Consider the following 26,514-nt stretch of genomic DNA (forward strand, 5'->3'; position numbering starts at 1 on the left):
ATAATCGGAATACTTTTGTAGGTTGCAATGTCAGAATATATGTTTGTGGTTGTGTGTGTGTGTGTGTGTGTAAATATATAATGTATGTATGTATTTTTAATATGAATATAAAAATAAACAATAATAATTCAGTAGGACAAAAGTTTATAGGATCCTATAAGAACTCGATATGTGCAATAATACATGACACATGCAATCGATAAGCACTAATTTTTATGAACATAAAAGTTTTGAATATATTCTAACTTTAACCAATAAAAAATAGTATTCATTTATTATTTGCAGTGGGATTACATTGAAAACCATAATTGTGTGATTTACATATCTAGATGTTGTTTCTCTCGTGGCTTGACGCCTATATATTTGTTCCTAATGTACTACAATTTCTTAAAATGTTATCTTATGCTGTGTGGTTTTTACACACACAGCTGGAAATTGGAAAGTATATATGTACGAATTTATTTCTTTGTAAATGCTCTGGCCTATGTTCTTTTTTGCCCAGTAACCTGGGAAGCCAATGGTTGGGCTCCCTCAACGGCTTCCCTGTTTGAAAGGTAACAATAGGGCCTTGCCCCGGTGGTTGGTGGGCGGGCCGTTTGTCGGAGGTATAAATACCGGTTCCTACTTGTTACGGGCTCTCATTAGTGATGGGTTCAAGCCGTTCATTTGTGCGAGTCGACTCATGAGCGCTCGCTCACCGAGAAGAGTCGTTCAAATGAGTCGTTCAAAAGAGTCGCCAAGCTTCTTTTTCTCGAAACACATGCCTGAAGAGGGGGAAGGGGGTAGGAGGTGTTGAAGAAGATGATTGTATTTAAGTAAACGAACACAACGTACGTCCTTCAAGATTAATAAATTGTATTGCATTTTTGTGTATGTGTGTGTGCGTGTAGCCGACTAGATGGCCAAGATTCTGAAGTAATCGACATTTGATCTTGCCACAGACGTTCCCGGGATCTAGTCCCGGTCTGGGCAAGGATATTCTTTACGAGTGTCCCTTCATCTATATCATCACGCATCATCCTCATCGTCGCGATTACTTAAAATTTGAAGAAAAGCGGCATAAAATAAGAAAAATACAAATACGATTCTGTATGTGTGTGGATATACATATATGTGTAAACAGTAAACACACACACACAAACAAAATTTATTGCACATACTTGTTTTCATTACTCTGCCTCATGAGTGAGATTTTCTATATTTGTATCTTGTTTCAGTTATGCTGCGGATAATGCAAATTATGCAGTACGATAGCATGCACAGAAATGCTATATAATTATATCAACCTTTTATTAGTAATAACGTGCATTTACATATTCTTCCTTTTTTGCATTCGATCACTGGTTTTAATATCGCAACAAAATGCACTTCAGATCTGCGCTGCGACACATGCTTGCATTTCCACGAGCATCGCTCGTTCACGACTCTTGAAACAGCACGAAGAGTCACAGCACAGTCCCACGACTCTTTCCCCATCATTCGTTCACGACTCGCGAGTCGGCACGAAGAGTCATTAAGCACCTTAGCGACTCTTCTCCTCCCTCATCGTTCACGACTCGCGAGTCGGCACGAAGAGTCATTAAGCACCTTATCGACTCTCTCGCCTTAGCGACTCTTCTCCTCACTCATCGTTCGCTCGCGAGTCGCGAGCTCTCTTACACAAGGCGCGGCGGCGGCAGTCTCGCCAGCAGACTGGATCTACAGTTTAAAGTAGGATCCACCCGCTCGCTCTCCGCGGATGGCTAACAGCTGTGTTTAAGAAATATATATCGCTCTTGAACATTATCCATGTCCATCCCATATCCATGTTTTTGTTGTTCTACAGTCATTCAATATAAGTTTCTGCCAATATCATAATGTATGATCGAATTTCTATAAAGCGGGCCAAATTATACGTATGTATTTTTTTTAATGTTGCTTTCTACTAGTAAAACACCTTAACACGTAGGCTCACCGCAGATGGCCAACAGCTGTTTATATCACTCGTGAACATGACCCATGTACATCTTACGTAGTTGTTCCTAATTCTGCAGTCATTCAATAAAAGCTTTTTTGCAGTATCATGTACGATGAGATTTATGATTAAACTTCTATATTTATTCTTTAATGCTGTTTTCATTAGTAAAATATTTACACGTTAATGTTAATGAAATATTTCACGTCATATGAAAACGATTTTGTCAGACAATGTTTAAAGTTCACTTTATGCTCGGGATTGAAGCTACATTTTAAACTGGGGGTCTAAATCACTGGGCAAGGTGCCTCCACCGAGGATCGAATCCGAGACAGAAAGCGATTTCCTTACCAGGATTTAACAAGGAATGAAAGGATGGCTGAATAACATAAATAAAACATACTCCATGGTGCATGTTCTTTGTTTCTTGGTTTCTATGTTGGCCAGCTTGAAATAATCTTGGAGTGACAGATAAGTGGTGTCGCCCTCCTCAAAGTAAGCCTATTGACACCGAAAGTTCCGGGTTCGAACCCCAGCCCAGAGATGAGTGGTAATCTGTATTTAACCTCTTGTCAATTACTCTAATCACCATCCATCCTCCGTCGTTGCCTTGTAACGATACCTGGTGGATCCCACTTTAAACTGTAGATCCAGTCCCGATTAGCTTATCTATACGTAAAATTCATTCATCCTCGCTGTCAATACTAAGTAATTAGGTATAAAAGATGCATAAAATACAACAAAGCGTGTTAGGCAGTTAAAATATTAAAACTGAATTAATAAATTATAAAATATAATTACTGCATGCTAATTTATAAGAAATTATAGCATTTTAAAATTTGTTTGTTCCTTAATGGGAAAATAACTAGTAGCTTATTTCTTCTGTTCATTCTCATGTTAACAGATTTGTTTTCTTGGATAAATAAAATTGAACGTGCAAATTAAAAGGTTTACATGTGCACGAAGCGGAAGAGCAACTCGATCGAGTATCGTGGTGAGACAAGATGACTTGGCACATCGTTTCAACTCGTGAATGAGAATGCATATCTTGTTTGTGATTTGATTTCAAGTTAAAAACACCTGTCAGGTCTTGTTCGCTTATCGATTTCAAAGCATAAATCGGTATCGTTACTCCAATGAGACGAGATTCTCGGACAGTACATTTTACACAGAGTGTCTCTCATCATCTCACCAACTTTGGAAGGGTTGGCCCTGTTTTCATTGCGATTTTGTAATGTCCTGCTACTTGTGAAACTGATTCACTTCCAACAATTTCAGTCGCCTCTGTGGAGGAGTGGTTAGAACAGTGCGCTAAGAGGAATCTCGGAATTGAGTGTCACTTCATCAATTTCATTATATCATCACTGATTTTCATGTTCGCGATTAGCCAAAGTGGCAGAAGAGCAAAGCCTGGGCAAAAGTGGTATCCCGAGCCGCTATGTGTTTCCACCGAATATCGGCCTCAGGATTCCCTGCCCTCGTGCCGCGATCTGCTAACCACTCCGCCACGGGAGCCGGCCCTCCCCATCACATCTCTGTTTTATACTAAAGGCTATGATTGAATATGAATTTAAAATTTTGTGTGCGTCACTTAGGCTATTTTGCACCCTTCACTTTATACGGGATCCAGCCCCTTACCAGAACTAAAATAACATAACTGTAATGTCCTGTAGTAACTAAAATATTAAAATAATCTGACCGGTTAAAAGCTGAGGCTGTAAATGCACTCTGCACACATAAGGACAAAACACAGGACAACACACACAAACATTCCTACGAAAATTATACTGGCCGTAGGTATAGACGCCAGAGCCTCGTTAGTCTGCAAAATGCAGTCCAGGGTGTACTATGTGGAACTGAGGTTGACAATTGGGTGTACTACGTGGAAGGATCATCCCTTACATCCCTTAAACTATATTTCTCGAAGCCCTTGATGTGCTAACCACGCCGGCATACATTATAGAATACTTGAGTTAGTTTTGTCAATATTAATTTTATTGATTGCATTTTTGTTTTGCAATGATTTTGCGCACTGAATTTTCATATTTATCTTTGCTTTTCATTTGTGTTTTACTTTTATTTTGTATATAATGCTGTGTTTCTATTGGTGTAAATTTGTGATTCGTCTCTAATAACGTTATCATTTCAATGTGATTTAAATTTTAATCTTCTAATCTCACGTGTATAATATATAAGTATATGTATGTACACATGCATACAGAGAGAAAGAGAGGGAAATTGCATGATATGATCGTTAGAGGGGAAATCCCCACCGTTCCCCGCATAATTTCAAATTTGTTCCTTGTATTACACAAAATATATTAAATTAATGTTATAACAAATTGAATATCTATTATAGATCGGATTATAAGAAATTATGTATAACTGCGTGTGCGAGCGTGTGTTTGTCTCTCAGGTTCTATATTAAAAAATCAGAAAAACAGAACATAATGTAGTATTCAAATATAAAAAGACCTTCATTTCACGAGTCCACCTATAATTAATTCATTATCATGTGGTTTGTTCTATTAGGTAATTCTTAACTGAATATAAAAAATTGTAAGTTATAATTTTTGTTTTAATACATGTTTGTTATTTTCACTAAAGGTTTATCATTTGAACTTGTGCTTGCTGCTTGTATTACGTCATTTTTGGATTTGGAGTAACAGAAAACAAAAGGTGTTTATTGTCTTTGATCTTGCTTTAGAAAATAATGATTGGTTGATTGATTTGGTTTATTTTACTTCGCCTTTCTGTCACTTTTTTTGGGTAATCGCGAAGATCAGGATGAGTAATGAGGTGTACTAACCACTCCACCATGGAGGCCGGCGCTTTAGAAAATAATTAAAAGTAACAATCGCTTTCCACACTAAGTATTTTGTGTTGCAAATTATAAATTACTGCCTCCCTTTTCTGATTCACTTTAATAGCATAGTGGTTAACGCTGTCGTGTATTAAAATGGTTTGCTTGGCAAAAATTGTTATAAGTCCACTTTTATGCTCCAATAGGCTAATCGGGTCTCCCCGATGGCGTAGTTATAACGTCGCCGGTAATCAAGGGGTACCGTGTTCAATACAAAGTGGAGGTTCGGATCCCACTTTAAACTGTAGGTCCAGTCCCGACTATCCTATCTGCACATAAAGTGGACTTAAACAATAACAACTCAAAATAGGCTAATCGGAATATTGTAATCAAGAGGTCTGTGCCTAACACCTTCCCAAAATCTTTACAAGACTCCCCTAATATTTTTTACTAACATTTAATTTCTTGTAATTTTAGCGCTAATGGTTTGGCCGAACTTGAAACTACAGGACAAATTTGTTGGCTGTTCTTCGCTGCCCGTCATGGGCTGAGGTTGCGCGCTCTCTCTCTCAGCAAACAACACTCGCGAGTCGCGAGCTCGCGAGTCGACTCTTTCCTTCGTTCAAAGAGTCGCTAAAGTGTGCCACGACTCTTTGAACGAAGGAAAGAGTCGACTCGCGAGCATGCTCCTTCCCCTCTCATCGTACACGGCACGTTTCAGCCAGCTTTACTCAACTAGGGGTAGGGAAAAGGAACAGAGAGGACCCCCCCTCCCTCTCTTCTCCAGTCCCCATTTGCTGCCCGCAGAATCGACTTGCTTTCTTTCAAAAATTCCGGCCGCCAGGCGAGTATACACTTGCGCATGCGCCTTCCTCGCAAAATTCGTGGAAAGGAGAGGGAATAATGGAATAATAGTTGCTTGGCGGGCGGAGGAGTCGTGGCACACATACGACTCTTTGAACGTGTCGTTCAATTCTGGTGAACGAGTCGTTCACCGCTCACAAGAGAGAGTCGTTACTTTTGAACGACTCGTTCACGAACGACCCATCACTAGCTCTCATATTCTCATATCGCAGGAAGTTGCCGGTTCTCAGATGCTCCGATAGAAGCCCCGATGGATTGAGGCAGTTTTATGGATGCATAGAGATGTACAGAGAGTGAGCGCCATATGTATACGAACCTCTGCGTGATAAACAGCAAGGGCGGGTTAGCGCTATGGTAAATAGTGCGCTCGTAGAGTGAAGTCCTGAGAAGTGCAATTCTCTGTGTTTTGGGGCAAAAAGCAACCAAGAGCAGTTGATATTGGATTTGTAATAAAAATATGTATAAACGGCGAAGGGTAGAAGTGTAAATAAATGTTGTACATAAAGAGATAACTTTAATATTAATTCTTAAAATCAGCCATGTCTCGAACACAACTCTCGCTTTCTCGTAAACATTGGTGATTTCAAATTTGTTTTATATAACGTTAAGCGTATACGTTTTTGTACCATATTAACACACATGTCACTAATTCACAAGATAAAAAAAACATTATGCACTTTTAAAACAATGTTCATTATTTAAACAACGTTACTTCCGAATTATCTTCTTCGTTATATGATCGTTTCTTTATCTTTGTTTTCCCTACTAGTTTCCGTCTAATTTACTTTTTTACTATTATCTCTATCTGTTGGTCATCTTTTAATGTCTTCTCTCTCACACACACACAAATACACACTCCCCTTTCCCCTCTATCTCTCACTTTCTTTCTCCCTCTTCCTCTCTCTCTCTCTCTCTCTCTCTTTCTCTTTCTTCTCAGTCCTCTCCTCTCAATCACCTCTGTGGTATCTCTCCACCAATGATACACAGTTCGAGTAATCTACGTATGGATGTTCATTTGCCAGTACTTTTTCATCAATTTTATCATTATCACTCATCCTCACTGTCATTAATTAGTCTGTATATGCAGAAAGTAATCGTAAAATAAGAAATTACATTTTCTATCCTTATTTTTTCCCCTACGTTCTCCTCCTATATCTGTCTCTCACATTTTTTTGTCATTTTCTTCTATCCCTTTTACTCTCTCTGTCTCTCACTTCTTTATTTCTCCACCTTAATCTCTTTCCCTGTTGTTTGTTAATTGTTCCACACAGCAGCAATCAATTTCGAGGCAAAGGCATGCCAACATGGGCGTATTTAAGGGGGGGTTAAACGGGTCCAACTATGCAAATGTCTGCAATTTCCTGATAGTTTCGGAATTTATCTGGAAAATTCTCATAAAATTCCTGACATTTCACAAATTCTATAATGCCACATGTAATTTCTGCCCGAAGCAGCTGCTTGTGAACTTATAGCGCAATTTTTTTTATTTCATATATGGATTGTTACGATTCAAGATTTAAGTATTTCTCCGGTTCAAATTTCTTAATAATTTGAAATTTCCCAACTGTTTGATAATCCCGAAAGTCGATAAAGCATTTTTCAAACTGTAGATCGGAATGGGAAACTTGTCCCTATTGAAGATTGTAACTGCATCTGGGTTAGCTTCAGCTATTAGTACTTCTACTCTCTCTGGGTTGAGTGGGTATGGATTTAGAAAAAAAAATAGTTGATGAAGAATATGATGGTGTTGATGTAATGGGTGGTAGAATTAAGGGGTGAGATAGATAGATAATTTCAGAGAAGTGTTCAAAAGCAATTTTTGTACATTGTTCAGCACATATTTTAAGCCTAGCTATTGCCCATTTATGTGGAATTTCCACGATACTGAGACTGTCAAATCAGTTATAATTTATTTACCTCTAGTCTTCTCAAAGGAGCAGCTAGCTCCCCCTGGTTAGCACATCGTGGGTCCCGGGTTCTAAACCTGGAATGGGCATGGGCGTTTGTAGGTGGTAACCATTCATCAATTTCATCATATCATCAGTCATCCCGATCTTCCGAAATTAGCCAAAAGTGGCACAAAACGCGAATTAAATAATGCAAATAAATCAATCAATCTTCTTGAAATAATGTGGTTGTAAAAAATGCAGTGCAAGATAGCTAGGGAAGTTCTCTAACGTTCTCAAGTTGTTTGACACAAAATGGACAGAAAAGTATCAATACTCACTAGGGTGACTTGTGAAATCGTATACATGAATAGTAGAAACTTTACTGTTGTCCGTTTTTAGACCATTTTGTAGTAGAAATGAACCCAAGTTTCTCTGAACACAGTCAAGACATTGAAACATTGCAACAACTTATTCCACTATGAAATGCCTATTCCTCATTCATTGGAACAGTGTGTCAAAATGTTGGATGGCCAGGTTGATATTTTTTACATTTTCAAATCTGAATAAAACATGTGGCAAACAGTAATTGAAAAGACATGTCCAGGGTCTGCATTGTAGGCAATAGAAAATTGTGACAAGCTCTTGTACTCAAATATGTCCAAATTGTTGGTGATCTTGGCTTGGCTACACTGCAAATTTCATCTTCAACACCCGAGAGGATGTGTTTAACATTAAGGAGGTTGAAATAATGCCCTCGCAATTCAACGGGAGATCCTCGGCTAATGGACCCTGCACTGTTAAGTGTACATACATACGAATATTAAAATAACACCGATGATGTTATTTTCAATTTTGTAGCAAGGAAGAAAAGACAAATTCCAACATTGTATTTCTTTTTTAAAGAGAAACTGCGATTAGCTTTTTCAAAAGCATTTTCTGTTCATTTTATGTAGAAAAGTTAGAAGTTCGTAGATAGACTTAATTTAATAAATGTGTGACCTTTCACGTGGTGCCAGAGTGGATTCTGATAGCCAGATCATACCTAGGGACGCTATACGTCCCGGATTTTCAGGGACAATCTTGGAATGGTATCATTTGTCCCGGTGTTGCGAATAGTTTCTTCAGGATGCATAAATGTCCTGGAATCGACTGGGAAAAGAAATTATTTAGACTATACTTTCCTGAACTTTTTTTTATATTTAAATGCGTGGCCGTAATTTTAAAATGATCATTTTACAAAACAATCTAACTCTACACTGAACCATACCCTTTCCATAATACAAGACTTAACGACATACAGATGGTACACTGGCGAACTTAAAAAAAAGGTCTCCCTCCTCTCAGTTAGATTGGAAGGAACAAACAAAAACCGATATTGAATTGGAAACACTCCAGCTTCAATGCCGAAACCCTATGCAAGATAAGGAAGAGCTGCACAGCTGTCAGAAGAGCAATGTTAACCATGATTCATCAAGGAATTAGCACAGCGTTTCTTTCCGTGGTTATTCGGCCTCGGAAGAAATATTTCGTGTCCTTTTTTGAGCTTTCAAGAAATCAGGTTCTGAGCTGGCGATTTATTTCCTTCATGAATGAAAATAGGTTGTTCATTTTTTCGTTTCTTTTCTCTCTTTTGTCATTAGCTCTAAAACAAATATAAAAAGAAAACGAGCAAAGAAGGTCGTTTCTCTCGGCACGTAACAGGCATCTGATAACTTTGCTATTTTTAAGACCATATTATATCCCTCTTGTTTACTTTCATCGATAAGGACGAATGTTGGAGTGACCAGAAAAAATGAACGAACACAATAAGCTCTTAAATATTACCCACGCTTCGAAAATAGATTCCGGCCCCAGTGGCAGAGTGGTTAGCACATCACGCTACGACGCCAGGCGTCCCGCATTCGAATCCTGGCCTGGACATGGATTTGTGAGTGTCCATTCATCAATTTCATCATATCGTCACTAATCCCCATATTTGATTGAGTTTGATTGATTGAGTTTGTGTTTGAAGTCTACTTTATGCACAGTAAGGCTAATCGGGACTGGACCTACAGTTTAAAGTGGGATCCGAACCACTATGTAAGTAGTGTAATTGATGATAAAACCAGTGCCGGAAAGTATGAATCCCCCTCATGCAGATTTGGCTACACTTAAAACAAGCTCAACATGCCTATATGAGCTTTTTGCTCAAGTGTGGAACCCCGTCTAATCCAAGATTTTTGTAAAAATGCCCTCGGGAATTTCCTGAGAAAGTATGACCCCCCTCAGATTGATTTGCCTACACTTATAAAAGGCACTTCTGTGAGATTGTTGTCCATAAACCTGTCAAAAATATGCCCCTCTTGATATTTTTTGCCCACACCTAAAACTACGCCAAACGTATTAACACACACACACACACACACACAATGACCTTGACCTTGATCTTCACTATTTTTTCGATTATTTTTTCGATTATTTTTTCGATTATTTTTTCGATTATTTTTTTCGATTATTTTTTCGATTATTTTTCGATTATTTTTCCGATTATTTTTCGATTATTTTTTCGATTATTTTGACCTTGACCTTGAGATGATCTTGACTTTGACCTTGACCACACCCACCCACATACACACCCACACCCACCCACATACACACCCACACCCACCCATATACACACCCACACACACACACACACACAAAATATTCAAAAACACACTGCTGAACCTAACTGATATTTTTTATTAAGCATAGAATTTTTTTATCTAACCTTCTACAGATCATTCCCTGACATTCGCTACGAGACTCGGCGGCAAGCAGTCCGGCATCAGCGCTTGTCTTTCCCGGTGAACGGGTCCGCTACAGTTTGTTTTTTCTCGCTCTCCCTGCCTTCGCTCTCTTCCCCTTTCTGTTGACGTTGCAGACTGACGCCAGTATAATCCTCCCTCGGAAGTTGTGTTGTGTCGTGTCCGCGTGTTGAAGATTGTGGCTTAATATGGCACCACAAAAGTTTACATTACAACAAAGGATTTATCTTGTCGAGTGTTACTTCGTAAAGAGGAATTGTGGAGAAGTGCGACGACGTTTTGCAACGAAATTTCCTGGTGTTCCCGTTCCACATAGGACCACTATATTAAACCTCGTAAAAAAGTTTAGAGTAAGAGGGTCAGTTCTGAATAAAAGTGGAAAGAAAAATATGGAAATAAAGTATACAAAGACATTCCGCACACCATCCGTGAGTTAAAAGAGAGTATTGTACGAAAAATCGGGAGAATTACAGTAGACGAACTTGCACGTGTAAATGTAAATGCCAATGCCAATGCCAGGAATGTGTTGCAGCAGAGGGACATCATTTTTAACACCTTCTGTAGTGAAGGTTAGTACACAATATGAAAACTGTAATTTTAATAGCCGACTCTAGCGACTGTCGCTGACCCGTTCACCGGGAAAGACAAGCGCTGATGCCAGGCAGCTTGCCGCCGAGTCTCGTAGCGAATGTCAGGGAATGCTCTGTATATATCTTTCATCAATTCATCATATACGTATCGTCGATAATAAGAGAAATGTACAAGAGCAACAGAAATTAAACCAAAGTATAAAAATTATACTCACCGACAAATAAATTTTTGAAATTTTCTCGGAGTCGTTCTTTTCGAACAGGCAAGTCCGTGGGTGCCGGAAGCAGAAAGTCGTGACGTCGCCGCAATCGTCTCCAATGAAAAGCAGCGATTGAAGGCCCATGCCTGTCACGTGGTCGTCCTTACTACTTCCTACACTGTGATTGTCCAGATCTGTAGCGTACGCCAAGCAGAGACCCATGTTTTTCAGCCTCTCAACGGTGTACAAAGGAGTGTGAACAAATCCTTTTATATCATAGATAAACAGGCATCTGTCGGATGTCATGTAAAATAAGGCCTTTGCGTCTTGAAGATATATGGCGTCAGTAACATAGGCTGGCCTTGAAGTATTATTCTTAACAGTGATATTTTGATCGTGGCCTTTGTCATTGATTCTGTAACTGTGGTTTAGCTGCAGGTTGTCGTTGTATACTCCAACTTTGCCATACCTTGAGGTAATGGTATAAGAAAATATATTTTCCGACAAAATGGTCACAACTTTGACAATAGTTTCTCTCTGAAAGTATAAAGGTTTATTATTTAAATAATATTTCACAAGTTAGAAACAAGTAATAGTTTATATGTATATACAGTATTGTAGATGGCTAGGGATGCGTGTGCAGAACGTTTGCTTCCTGATGTACTTCATTAAATAAGCTAAGGATGCCCTGTAACAGCCATCCTTTTTAGAAAGAACTATAATAGTGCATCGTTGAGAAAGCAGAGGTAAGTGCTGGCGCATCCCTCAGCCACCTACCCTTCTCCTCCTACTCTTATTTGTTTTGCCCAGTAAACAGTAAACACCATCTGACTTATCCTCATTTCTCCCGAAGTAAGTGCTCAATCGATAATGGAAAATTAAACGATTTTAGGTATATATATATATATATATATATATATATATATATATATATATACACACACACACACACACACACACACACGGCAAAATAGCCGATATATTTATTTAAGAATAGCCAGAAGAGAATCCGAATACTATAAAAATGAAAAAAAATATGTACGTTGTATGTGTGTGGTGCTTATAAAAACAACAAATGTAGTCATTTTTAGTGAATACAAATAACATCTCTAATTATTCCTGTAGAGTGCTGGCTCAACTAGTTGGGCCAGGGCAAAAGGGCATGTGAGGCCCCAAACCTAAGTGAAGAATTAACTATATGTTAGTGAACAATTGTCTTATGGGCAAGTACACACTCTTCTGTGTCACTGTGGATTATCCATTCATTTTTTCGCCTTATGCTTTATTTTTCGTTCTTTTGATGTAGCTTCTACATTTATTTACATTTATTGTACTTTAGAAAATACATTATTTTTTTGGAAAATTTCAATTAGTTGTTGTTAACATTTTTATCTAATTTACAGTTACAACAATTTTCTTAGTTTCGATTCAGCATTAAGCCAACTTTAGACGAAAACATTTCCATTAACATTTTTGCTAGCATAAATGCTACGTAAATACTTCCAAAAATCTTATAACAGATCGTACTTTACACCAAAGCATTTTATGGAACATTTCTGTTAGCTGTTGCAATTACAATGTATGATACATACAGCACGAATGGCACGTCGAGTTACACCGTCTATGGTGAGTGCACGGTGTTTACAATTGAAAAAGCTAAAATATTCATCCTTACGTGTACAGTAAAGGTTGTAAAGTATGTATTTAATCAGCGCCATGCTTCTCTACCTAAAACCATTTAATACGAAGCGATATTTCTCTCGGTTGAATAGTTATCTTATTTTAAAAGTGTGAAGTGATACGTTGTTTACATCTCACGCGGCCGCCATTACAACTGCTCTCGTGACCTAGAGGTCGCTTCTGATTGGTTATGCTACGAAAAATTCTACGGAAATAGAGCCAGTTTTAACCTTGAGAAATGCCATGAAATATGCCATGGCATCTGAAATGCCATAACATCTCTCACTTTACACGGTAGAATTTTGGTCATGGCATAAATGTTAAGAAAAATGCTAAGAAAAATAATTTCGTCTAAAGCAGGCCTTAGAAACTTTTCTACTAAGTAATTGATTAATAATAGCAAGACAATATGTACTTACAGTTTCGTAATGGATTTAATCAACAGTTGTCATTTCTTTACCAAATGCAGCAACAATAGTTACACATGGGCATTTTGTATTCTCTTGTGTATGTTTTGAATAGTATGCAGTTCAAAAGATCGAAAATATTACAACAGGGTGGAGCCAAGGTGCAAATGCTCCCTTGCCTTATGGGCAAATACACGCCAAACTTATTCGAAACTATAAAATAAGAAGCATTTTCATTTTTCCTTTGACGACTCATGGTATTATTATATCATCATACTCATCACAATAATAGTCGTTCTTCTCTAATGTGCCGATTTTAATTTCCCCAGACAGTGGTTTAAACTTCCCAACGATCTATCATCCATATTGGGAGATAAAGACAGTGTTTAAATCAATGTTTTTAACTTTTTGAGAAGCGCGGGCCTTTTACACTGTTTCTGAGGATGTTTTTAGACTATCCTTACATGTTTTAATGTGTTGTGTTTGTCCTGTGCAGGTCCCTTTACAACTTATACTTTTAACCTCTCTCAAGGCAAGGAACTCTTTGCATCATTTTTTTAACTTTAATGTGAAGGTTTTAGATAAGGGTAGATTCATCGTATATTTAGGAGGGTGTAAAATGGCGATAAGTGTCCAAGCACCCAAAAATTTCAACTCCATCAATTATAATAGTTCATTTTAGCTAAATGTTGAAGACATATTATAATTTGTTAGTTATTGTTATAATTGTCAACAAATTTCGTTTACAGTGTTAAGTGAACTGTTTCCTGTTCTCTGCACAGATGGATGCGTTCGGTTCTCATTTTCCGTGGCATTTGTGATGTTGCAACTGATCGCTTGAAACGTAAAGACTTTTGCAAACATCTTCCTTTATGGTTCCCCTTAAAAACTGCCTGACGTGGTTTAGAATCGGACTTCACGTTGGCCATGCCAAAGATGAAGCACAGTTCTCGGATCCCGGACCAATTTAACTAGTCTGGTAAAATGGCTTACTGATGGCGAAATGGGCTGGCGCATCGTCTTGTTGGAAAAACACAGTGTCGAATATGCTTTCGTCTTGAGTCCCTTATATCACTACGGGATTTTCCTTTTAGAGGAGTGTAAAAGTATATTGCCTCTTGCAATATATTTTACAATGATATGGTGAAAAATTATGGGTATGTTGGGAGTGCGTGATTAAATTCATGATATCACTAACTGTCCATGAGTATGTAAGTACTTATAATATACATAAAGTTATTTCTGCTCTTTGGCACCAAACTTAAAAGCAAAATTAATAATAACCTGACAATGTGATGCCGTTTGGAACGTGACGTCGCAGTTCACAGGGTCTTGCTCTTTGTCGTCCCCTTGAGAGCCAAGGCGACTGATGACCTCGTCCAAGAACTCCTCCCACCAAACTACTCCTCTTTTCAACTCGTCGATGTCATCAAAGAGCTTGGCAGCGCTTAGGGAAAACCTGTTGTGACCTGGAAACAAAATGCTAAGTGAGCAACTTCACTTAAAAAGATAGACGGGAACATGGTTTAACTATATGTAGCCTACGGAGACCATAATATGAGATTTCACTATTTTTAGCATCATTAACGAAGTTACATCGTCACGATGGGAATGAATATCAAATTAAATAGATGATGGAACATATACCTATCCTTGCCTTGCGCATGACTCGAACATAGAACTTCTAGCGTTGTAGAAAATCAGTTACAAGCTGATCGTAAGCTTAAAAATGGAACATAACAAAATATTTCCAACAATATTCTCAGTGCATTTGTTCCTTTTCTTGCTACTGAGATATAATTTGGTAGCCTCTCATTAACAAAATGGAAGCTAACCTTTTAACATCCGGCTGGGAACAAAGGATCCCAATATTTCAGTAATACCCTTAGGGCAGGCACGTAACCAGGGGGGCCTCGGAGGTTGTGCATAAAGTGGACTTAAAAAACAAACTCAACTGTTCTGAACAGAAACGATGTATGATTTATACCTCTACCATTCGTAGTTCCCAAGATATTACATTTTATTTAAAGCAGTATACACTTTCAAATTTTGCTCTGAAAATATGCAACTCTGGAAAACAGCCTGGATGTTTAAGTGTCACAGGATCGATTTGTAGATAATAATGGATTTCTTGATCATCAATGTTTTATTTAAATTTTTCACTAAGAGGCACATGTAAGAATAGAGTGGTCTGTACGAAATGTTTTAAGGGTAAATGATCCTAAAAGACTGTGTTTTTTTCACCAGCCAGTAATATATTTAAATTATTGTTCCTGCATTGAACTTTTTCCACTTTGTGTGAGTTTGAGTCCACTTTATGCACAGATAGGCTAATCGTGACTGAACCTACAGTTTAAAGTGTGATACGAACCACTATGTGCCTCGTCTGGATATCGAACTCAGGATCCCGTCATTACTAAGCGATGACGTTACCATTACGCCACCGGGAAGACCAGAACTTTCTGTTACCTTTAGGAAAATTTGGCCAAATATTTCCTATTGTAACTTGATACCCGATTGTACGCCACTGTTACAATATCGCACACTAGATGGTAGAATGAAAATAAATGCAGTACGAACCTTTGATCTTGTCTATGGCCTCCACGAACTCTCTCTTGCTCAATGGAAATCCACAGCAGCTGCACTCTTCCGGGCACTTATCGTTCCCCGTTCTTCTGGGAGTCACAACCTCAGAGTTGAGGCTGCCACAGCCACTCTCTGGCCTGCTTCTGCCTCCAGTCGGACTCAAACGAAGATCCCCCTGATTCTTCCATTCCGGAGGATTGAAGAATCGCTTCCTGAGTTCCAGCAAATCTCCTCCGTCCAGCTTCTGCAGTACGTCCACCTCCAGATCATCTTCTTCGATGCTGGAAAACCGGCAAAAAAATAAGAACTTTTTCGTCGGATATAGATCAATGAATTCGTAGGGGCTTCTGGAAAATCGATTCGTTATTCGCCGTCAGGTAAGTTTCAAATTATTTATATTTCGGTTATAAATAAATAAATAAAGCTTTTCTATATCGACGAGGATGAATGATGATGAAATAGGAGATGCAACCAGGCCCAGGCACGTATACAGGGTGGGGGGCTTAGGGAGCTCGAACCCCCCCGAAAGTTTTCGGTTTACACTAGATGAAATGAGGTTTTTGGTTTCTTGTGGTGTGAAATAAGATAATGTAATGATAATTTAAGGAGAGAAATAATTATCAAGGCAAGACGGAGAATTTTCTGTAACCCCGTTATTGATAATAGCATGCATTCAAGGTGGTGTACAGGGTGCTTGATCCCCCTCCCTCCAGGAAATTTTTCAGTTTACATTAGATAAAATTAGGCTTCTAGCTTCTTGGATAATGTGACTAATATTAGGCGCATCCAGAAAGTAAGTTTCCCTGGGGTCGTGCAAAAAGGAAACATTATTTCATTCAATGATTTATTCCCCAGATACAGAACTTGTCCAGTTACTTGTCAACATGATTCCCGACGGAATTCAGGCACTTGTCATAGCGTGGGACCAACTTCTGTATACCTGCGTCGTAGAAGTCCGCCGACTGGGCGCCGAACCACTGTGTGACAGCCGTCTGAACCTTTACGTCGCTGTGAAAATGATGACTGGACAGGAACTTTTGCAGGTGCAAGAACAGGTGGTAATCACTGGGAGCGAGATCCGGGCTGTACGATGCATGATCAAACACTTCCCAACCGAACCTGTCCAGAAGGACTGCAGTGCGCCTAGCCATATGCGGCTTCGCATTCTCGTGCAGAAAGATCACCCCGGGCACTGGGCTTACCACGTCGCTTGTTCTGAATGGCTCGTCGCATGTCCCCAGTGTTTCATAGTAACGGTTAGCGTTCACAGTCTCACCTCTGGGCAGAAACATGATGAGCAGAATGCCTTGTCTGTCCCAGAACACCGTGCACATCACTTTTTGCGCCGACACAGTCTGTTTGAACTTCGTCCTGCATGGAGATCCACTGTGACTCCAATGCATGGACTGCTGCTTGCTTTCTGGGGTGCTGTATGCAACCCACATTTCATCCCCTGTGATGATCTGGTTGAGAAAATCGTCATCATCATGGTAACGCTGCAGAAATGTCAGCGCCGTGCCCATGCATTTTCCTTTGTGCTCGGGCGTCAGTTGTTTCGGCACACAATTTCCGGAACAAGAGGCGTTTGATAACAATGTCGTGAAACAACGACCGAGAAATCTGTGGGAAATGGCTGCTGAGTTCCGTGATCGTGACGCGACGATCGTCCAATATGCGCTGCTGCACCTGCTCCACAAGCTCGTGCATAACGGTCGATGGCCGCCCACTGCGCTCGTCGTTATGCACATTTTGCCGGCCTTCAGTAAATGTCCTGCGCCAACTACACACAATCTGCTTGCTCATGACGTCTGGCCTATACACCTGGCACACATGACGATGAATTTCGGTCGGCTGTATGTTTTGTGCGTTCAAGAACTTGATCACCGAACGAACCTCGCACGCTGCGGAAGATGGAATAAGAGCTGCCATCTTTCATCGCTGACGCTAGGCGTCTTCAAGGACATTCACAGCCAGGGCATGTGCCTCTCACGCATGCGCAAAACCGGTTTCAATACGCATGACCTGCCACCTGTGGGCGAGTGGGAAACTTACATTCTGGATGCGCATAAAGGCCGGTCCACGCGCTACGTCTTACAGTACGTCTTGCTTGCGCAGTTCAAAACTGTGCAGGTAGAGATGTTGCAGTTCTGACGCGTCCACACGCTTCGTCTTGCTGTACATTTTTTCCAACTCAATTCCGCGCTGTCCATCATAGAGGAAGTGCTACTCTAGTCAATTTTCGCAGTTTGTCTTCCAAAGAGAAGATAAATTAAACATCTTAAGAGTACGAGGCGTTCAGGATGGTACCAGTGTTGCCACATGAAGGGAAATTTCCCTTTTGCAAGGAAATTCGGACCGAAATTTGAGCCAAAAGGGAAAATGGAATATCGATGAAAAATGCCACAATTGCAGGGAAATTTTAAGGTCATCTGACTACATTATTACAATTTATGTTAATTTCGATTTTCATATCCATATTTTTATGTTATTTATTTATTTTGCTATTCCTACTTGTTTCTGCTCCTATAAGTTTATTGTACGTTGCTTTTATGCATCTTTGGATAAATAGTAACGATGAGGATTAACGATTTTTAAATGGATTCCTGACCAGGATTCAAACCTGGGACATCTGGCCAGGAAGTGAAATTAAAATGTGAATTTTTAAAAAATATATATCTTTTTTATTCATCGAACATGGACCAACGGAATACTTAAGTACGTACTACTACTGCTTCCACCACCACCATTAATAATGCTGCTACTACTACTACTAATTATTATTATTATTGTATAATTTGTTTAGGTGAAGGGAAAAATTGGTCCAAAAAGGGAAATTTTGCCCCTTGGAAAGGGAAATTGTGCCCTCATATTGTGGCAAAACTGGATAGTACAGGCATTGGCTACTGAAAATGCAGAAATTTTCTCACGTAACGTTACTTCGTGAATTGCGTGGTGAGAAACATTGTGCTTGTTTACTTATCACCTATGTCCTCTTATAAATAAGTGAATAAATAAACCTCCATTGTAAATGTATAATATTATACATATTAGCACTACCTAAAAGACTATTCCAATAGTTCACTAAGATTAGTTTTTCTAATTCCATAAAATACTTTACAATGTTCAAAAAAAGAAAGTTAACATAAATACCCTTTCTTGATGATTCTCTTATGAAAAATGTATTTACAATTCAGCTTGCTTAAAATATTTCCATTAAAATAACAAATTAATTACAATGTACAAGTTATTTATATTTTCATTACTTCATGTCGGTCTTTTACCTCTTTTATATATCGCGACGATGATAATGGATGACGAAGTGATTAAAATAGTGATGCTACGAACAGAGTGATATACACGCACATGACTGTGATTCGAACGTGGGACATCTGGTTTTCTAGAGCCTTACTCAGACAGTATTGCCATGGAGTAGGTAAGATAAGTTTTTAAAACACAATTCCGGCGGGGTTGAAAAAAGTACCACCTTGTTACCATTTGTGTTTTTTTTATTCCACTTCGCTTTCACGCTATTTTTGGCTAATTACGAAGATGGGGATGGGTAATGTATGATGGACACACAAACACCCATGCCCAGGTCGGGATCCAAACCTGGGACCTCTGGCGTCAGAGCGAGATGTGATAACGACTACCACAGACACTAATATAGGCTAATCTGGACTTGATCTATAATTGCATTCGGGGCCCCTTGATTACATGGCGACAGAGTTACCATTGTGTCATTCGTTCAATAAAATCAACATTCAATCCTATCGTTGCGATTAGCCTGGAAAAGGCAAAAAATAATTCGTACGCTCTCGTAGTTTCTTGATCAATCAAAAATCCAAATACAAATAAAATTACCTTAACATTGACTTGTAAACATCATCATCCCCAGCGTCAGAACGAACTGATTTTACTGCTGTACTTTTCGCTGAAGCGTCAACCTCTTTGTATTTTTGTATTAAGCTTTCTTGTCCTGGTCACTTATTTCTTTGATTTTACACGCTACAAACACGGAAATTTCTTGTAGAGTTCAATGAACTCCGCTAAAAACTCGCGTGAACACTAAGATTTTTCATCGTTGTACAAAAACAAATTTATCAAGAAAAAAAGAGAGCAGCATTTTCGAATTCCATTAATAGTGTTTCAATATAGCTCTTTTCAGTTCTTACGTCGTGCGCTCTAGAACCTGGCAGGGGAAGTGGGGAGCGGGGAACATGCCGCTGACCAACCAGAGAACAGACCACCTAGCGGTGGAGCCGAGAGTTACGCAGTTGCGGGAGGAAGCTGCAGCGCTAACTTCGTTCTGCACGTTGCTGTGTTGCCAATTCACCGCGTTGCTGATGGTCTTTTGCCCCAGTGTTGATTCCAGTTTGTTATGAACGGAATGTAGGAATAACATACGTGGGAGCATGGCCGTATTTAGAGGGGGGTTTCTAGGGTTCAAACCCCCCCCCCGAAACTTCTGACATGTTGGATTAATGGAAGTTCAGAAACCAAAATCTGTAACTAATTTTCAATTTTTTTTCGAAGCATCACAAAAATACAAGGAGACAATGTTGAAACGATCGAGCTAGAATTTTCATACAATTGGAATTCTGAAACTTGAATGAAACGGAATTTATTCTCGGAATTGCAGCCCACCTGCAACCTCTCGATTTTCACTTCTGCTGTCCTCTTTCCAGTGTTGTTCCTGCGGTACTGTACCGTCACAATGAATATAGACTGAAAATTCCCTTATGATTGTCCCAAAATTCCCTATCCGTAAAAGTCGAAAATCCTCCTTGATAGGAGTTCAAACCTAGAATCTCCAGTTTCGTAGCGCGTTACGTTGAGGTTACAATCCATGCAACAGGCAAAGTTTAAAAAAATGTAACTGGTTCCACACTTTTCAAAATTCCAAAAATTGAGTTTTAAGGTCAAACAACAAAAACTTTATGACTAAAATTTCCATCTAACTTTTACAGCTTTTTCTTGAAAGTATCTAAAATTTAATTACAAAGTATAATGATTGTGCATTTCAGTACACACTATATGAAACGTAAAGGAAGAAAACAAAAGAGAGACCTTGTGCTGGATATTCACTCATCTGCTGGATTGAGTAAACCCTCTCAAGGATATAACAATGTTAATAATAATAATAATAATAATAATAATTAGCATTATTATGGGATAAAATAGTTTTATTATTATGACATTTTAATTATTATTGAATATTTATTGTTATTATTTCTATTATTCAAATTTCTGGCGACGCCCATGGGAACAATTATGAATGAACCCCCCGAAAACGATTGCACGTAAACTTTTATAGAGCTTTCAGTGTTGTCGCAGCGAACCTGAGCACTATGTAGAGACTTGTCAGCATTTGGAAGCTGCACAACAAAGGTAGCTCCACACGTAGGGCGATTCGTTGTAATTTCTAATCTCTGGAAGGCGCGAGAGGAATGTTCTTGAAAAAGATAATTTTTTTGGCTTTATTTGACTTCGCTTTTTGTGCCACTTTTGGCTAATTTACGAAGATGGGGATGAGTGATGATATGATGAAATTGGTGAATGGACACTCACAAATATCCATGCCCAGGCCAGGATTCGAACCCGGGACCCCTGGCGTCATACCGCGATGTGCTAACCACTCCGCCACAGGGGCTGGCTTGAATAAGAGGAGTCGAACTATTGGCAATATTTATGAATCGTTTATCTACGGAATGTTCTAGAATATAATGAGGATATAAATACGCGTTAATTAGAACCATTCCTAAATAGATATTCTTTGACCGATCCAATGATCCAATGAGAAAAATGGCGTTTTCTCGGACATCATTTCCTTTTAAGCGTTCGCTTCAAGGACTTCTTCATGATTGATTTGATCGTGTACAGTGTCTCTCAAAAGTTTTAGGACAACGACATTTTAAACTAGGCAACCCAATTTACACAAGGCGTTGGTGGGTTGCATGTAGAGTTAGGCTCAATTTCAGGGTTGCCACATGCACATTAGGTATTTATAAAATACGCGAAAGAAAGATATCCAAATATTATTGCATAAAACTAGAAAAAATCAATATTACATTTGTTGCAATACTCTCAGAAAGAAACAACATCGATTTTATAGTATTTCATTGTTGATGAGTCTTCACAAAGGAAAAGTGGAGAGAGGAAACGAAAGGGAACAAAGGGGAGGAGAAAAGAGAAAGCAAAAGGAGAAGAGGAAAAGTAAGGAAGGGAAGAAAATTGAGGACAGAGGAAGTGGATAGGAGAAGTAATGAGGAGAAAGGAAAAAGATGCGAGGAGAGATGAGGAAAATGGAGCAAAGAGGAGAGAAGAGAGGAAGGAAAGCGAGGTGATAGAAGAGGAGGAAAGGAGTTTGGAGAGGAGAGGAGTAGACGATAAGAGGGGAGTGGAGAGTAGAGTAAAGGAGAGAAAAAGAGAAGAACGAAAAGAAGAGGAGAAGAGTGCAATGGAGTCGGAAATATAAGACAGGAGAGGAGATAAGAGGAGTGGAGAAGAGTGGGATGGAGACAAGAGGCGAGAAAAGTAGGGAAGGCGGTATGAGATAAAAATAGAGGAGAAGGACGGAAGAGAAGAAGGAGAAGTTAAGAACAGAAGGGACTGGAGACGAGAGGTGAGAAGGGGTAGTTGCAGAAAATACGTCTCGGCGTCAAGAACTGATGCATTGATAAAATTATCGACATGAAACATTCATTAACATTTTATAATGTATTGGAGAATGTATTAGATCGGTGCGAAATTCCTTTTGGAAGAGTTCAGAGCAAGATAAAATCTTCCACGTAAGATCTTTGATTTTACCTGCGATTATACCACTAAAAACATGAATGTAATTTTCATATTTATCCAATTTTTCTCCTCTTCTCGGTTCGTTGAAATTTTGTTATTTAACACTTCCCCTCCCCCCATCGTTAATTCCAATCTAAATCATTCCGTTTCACACGGCGTGGATTATGAACGCAATGGGGTATGTCTAAAACGTACGAAAAGTTTCTGTCACCGAAGGGGTTTGAACCTACGACCATCAGATTATCAATCCTTAACGCTAACCATTACCCCACAAGCTTTCGCTCCTGAACACAGGTAGAAGGAGCTGACCAATGTGAAATGCAGATCCAACCCCCCTCCTACATGTCATGTGCAAAGAATACTTGTTTGTAACAAAGAAAACGAAGGTAATACGACTGGGCGAAAACATTTAATGGAGAATTCCACATGATGGAAACTTTTCAGTCGATATTTGTGAAGGTATCTTTGCATTGAACTCGAGTGGAAAAAGGGGTAATATTAGTGTGTCCTGATTTGCCACAAATATAAATGGTTATTTCATTAATATTTGTCAATGTCTTTGAAGCAGAACACAATTATTGTTAGAGTATCATAATTCAAGATCTGATACGTGAAAATATCCCTTTAATCGTGTGTCAATTCATTTATTTGTTTAATTTTTTTGGTAAATTCCAGTTTTAGGACAATCTAGCCACTATACACTATTATTACAAATAATGTTGCCATGCTCTTGTTTAATAGAAGGAGAATTAAATAAAAGAGAACACCTCGTAAGGAGGATCGAACCTGGGACCGCTAGCAGCCTATATAATTTCATTCAATTCTGAATTTCAGGACTTTTCAGGACAGACAATCACAAACATCAATGCCCGAGCCGGGATTCGAACCCGGGACCCCCGGCGTTGTAGTGCGATGTGCTAACCACTCCACCACGGGGGCCGACACCACTACACCACGCCCTTACCTTCTGTTGAATCAACAATGTTTAAGTATTCTGTTCCTCCAATATTGTAAATGTCCTTGGGTACATGTAGTTGAATTTTACTTTAATTTTAAATTGTTTCTTGGTCAGCTATCTTGAAGAATATATTTTGGAAGTGATGAAGAAAAACAAGAATATTGGTAGTTGTTGTGAAAATGCTAGTTACTTCTTCTAACTTATTATGTTGATTAGACATTATTAATGAAAAATATCTTGAGCCTTGAACATTGCAGGTCGATGTTCTCTTTTTGTGATACTGCAACATATGAAATGATTGTTTTCTGACGCAAGTCTCGTGTCCAGAACAGTCTTATGAAATGTATTTACTGTTACGTATGGTAACATGAAATAATTACAGCGTTTGCAAAGACGTTTGCGAACTGCTAAATGTGCGAGACGTTATACGTAAACAGGAGGAAAATTGTATTCATAAAATCACATCACATTTGACAGTGTTAGTCAATAGAGACTCGTGGAACAGTGTGTTAAGATGTTGGATTAAATTCTTCTTATTTTACTATTTCGAAGAACAACAATTTTTAAGGTAGAACAACAGTCATTCCGTTCCGCTCTTTATTTCTTTTAAATTCTTACACATTCCTTTAATTGATTTAAAAAATAAATAAAAGTATTGCTTGCTTTTCTGTCATTGGCCTAGACAGTGGAATTATGCGTGCAAAGTTCCTGAAAGCTCAGATAGGTTAAACCGTTTATTGACAATCGTGAACTTTTCGTTTAATAGATAATATTTAGTTTTATACGACGGGAGAACATTGGTTGAATTTCGATTCTTGCTCTTTTGAGATAATATATATATACTTCTACAGTAGCAATCGCGTTCGGGAAAGGTTAAAAAATGACTTGGTATTCAAAGGCAGATAAGCTTGGTAACCTAGCTTGTTCGCGTTCATGAGTCACGCTTCACAAAGCCGCTTCTTATCGCAAAACATTGTGCGTCGATGCCCAGCGTCTACACCCAGCAAAGAGTCGAATTTTAAAGAAAATCTGAAGAATAATAGATTTCATCAGAGACGGCTACGTGGGCACTATCTCAACATGCAATAAGTAATGATTCCTGCAAACAAAAATGCTTATTGAATGAGTATTCGGATAGTAATATGTGCTTTATCGTGTAACATGTAAGATACTTATTGGGATTACCGCGTAGTAGGGCAACCGATCCATGAAAAACAAAATAAAATTGAATGGTTGGTTTAATATAGATAAATATTTTCTTTATTAATTTTTCCTCATTCCCTTGTTTTTCTTATTTTAATAATAAGAATAACGCATGGCTCAAGAACTCTCGAAGGGCCTTGGCCTATCTCCCGACTGCCAGTCTCCCTCACACAATCCTTCCTAGTGAACTTCAACCAGATGGGTGACGTGGGATCAGCACGTCGAACCCTCAACCATTATGGTGGTTATTCACCTGATGTTTACATTTTGGTTCCTGTTCGGCACGGTCGGGACCATACTTCTGGTTTTGAAAGAGTAACATGGATTATAAAGATGTAAGGGTAATATCTTGCAGAAAAGACGACAATCATTGCGTGGCTGTTGGTTGCAATATGAAGTCCAGAACGAATAATTTTTCTCAAGTATCTGTGAATCTTTTTTCGACACACCAGATACGAAAACTCAGTGTATTCAAGCAGTAATGCAAAAAGACTACGAACCACGACATGAGAAACTACGCCCTAGACACGTCACTTCATCGCCGTTAAATAAACCAAATGAAATATTTAAGTGTTTTTAAATTATAATTTTCTAACGAACATATGTTGGCATAACAAATTTAAAACGTAAATTTTTACAACCATGCATGTTATTATCTGTGGAAGAAAGAACAATTAAAAGAGCTGTGTTCTAGTAGATACACAATGTCGAAAAATTATCCATTCTGATATAATCAGAGTACATTTCATTTTTTTTGTTTTTGTTTTAAGTACACTTTATGCACAGTACGGCTATTCGGGACTCAACCTAGAGTTTAAGTCACATTGTGCCTCCACCAGATATCGAATCCTGGAACACCTTGATTACAAGGTAGCGACGTTACAGCTACGCCATCGAGAGGTTTCGAAGTATTTGAATGTTTATAAATAATGTAAGCTTTATTTCAACCTGCCGAATCCTCCAACTTCCTGCATATTCCTATCATGTGTGGAATTGCCTGTTTTTTTTCTTTTTCGTGGAATTAAAAATCAACTGGCGTAGCTATATATGTTAATGATTAATTAGAATGATAATTATAAAGAATGAGAAGTGGCCAAACATAAATTAGAACCAACTTAAAATACACGTTTATGTAAAAATTGATCTGTGGTTTTATTAATGAGAAATAAAATGTGCACTTTCTAACTATTAGGTTAAGTAGAATATCTTTGTTTTTCATAGGTGTATTTGATCTTCCTTTTACCTTTAATAATTTATTATTATTTACTTCTTCTTTAATATAAAAAATCTGTAGCTTAATTTATAGGCGAATGAACGTTCTTGTTTAATGTATATACCAACGAAACCATTGGGTTCGATACTCGGTGGAGGCACATAGTGGTTCGGATTACACTTTAAACTGTAGATCCAGTCCCGATTAGCCTTACTGTGCACAAAGTGAACTTAAAACATCAACTCAAAACAAAAAAAACAAAAAACGAAACCATTGGTATAGAGGATCAACATTGTCTCAGTAAAGATTTCTATTGTTCCATAAATCACCATCCAATGACTCCGGGAACTGGTCAATTTCTTCGAGGTATCTTTAATTCTCTGTCACTTAAAAATTTCAAGTGATCCATTTTGTATCCGCTCCTTTTTAACAAAGTAAGCTCGAAGACAATCTGTATTTGAAGTTATTTTATCGCCTTCGATAATCGAATTGTCTGATCGACTATTTTTCGTTTACCCAGGAACATCCCCCATAGGAGATTTACGAGACCGTGTTACGCTACTCACTCGTAGCTCCCCAATTTCCT

The 26,514-nt window shown here is 38.6% G+C and overlaps 1 protein-coding gene across 1 annotated transcript in view; it reads right to left on the reverse strand.

Moving 5' to 3' along the window:
• The window catches only part of LOC145988131 (cilia- and flagella-associated protein 337-like), a 53,418-nt gene that overhangs the window by 13,599 nt on the left and 13,305 nt on the right, over window positions 1-26,514 (reverse strand). The window contains exons 2-4 of the mRNA XM_083122962.1: window positions 15,754-16,040; window positions 14,458-14,642; window positions 11,102-11,623 (exon numbers count right to left, since the gene is read on the reverse strand). Of these exons, the coding sequence (XP_082979088.1) occupies window positions 11,102-11,623; window positions 14,458-14,642; window positions 15,754-16,040 (994 nt within the window). The remainder of the gene's footprint in view (window positions 1-11,101; window positions 11,624-14,457; window positions 14,643-15,753; window positions 16,041-26,514) is intronic.

This window comes from Lepisma saccharinum, chromosome 5 (genome assembly GCF_977018435.1).
Source record: "Lepisma saccharinum chromosome 5, izLepSacc3.1, whole genome shotgun sequence".
NCBI classification, from domain to species: Eukaryota; Metazoa; Arthropoda; class Insecta; order Zygentoma; family Lepismatidae; genus Lepisma; species Lepisma saccharinum.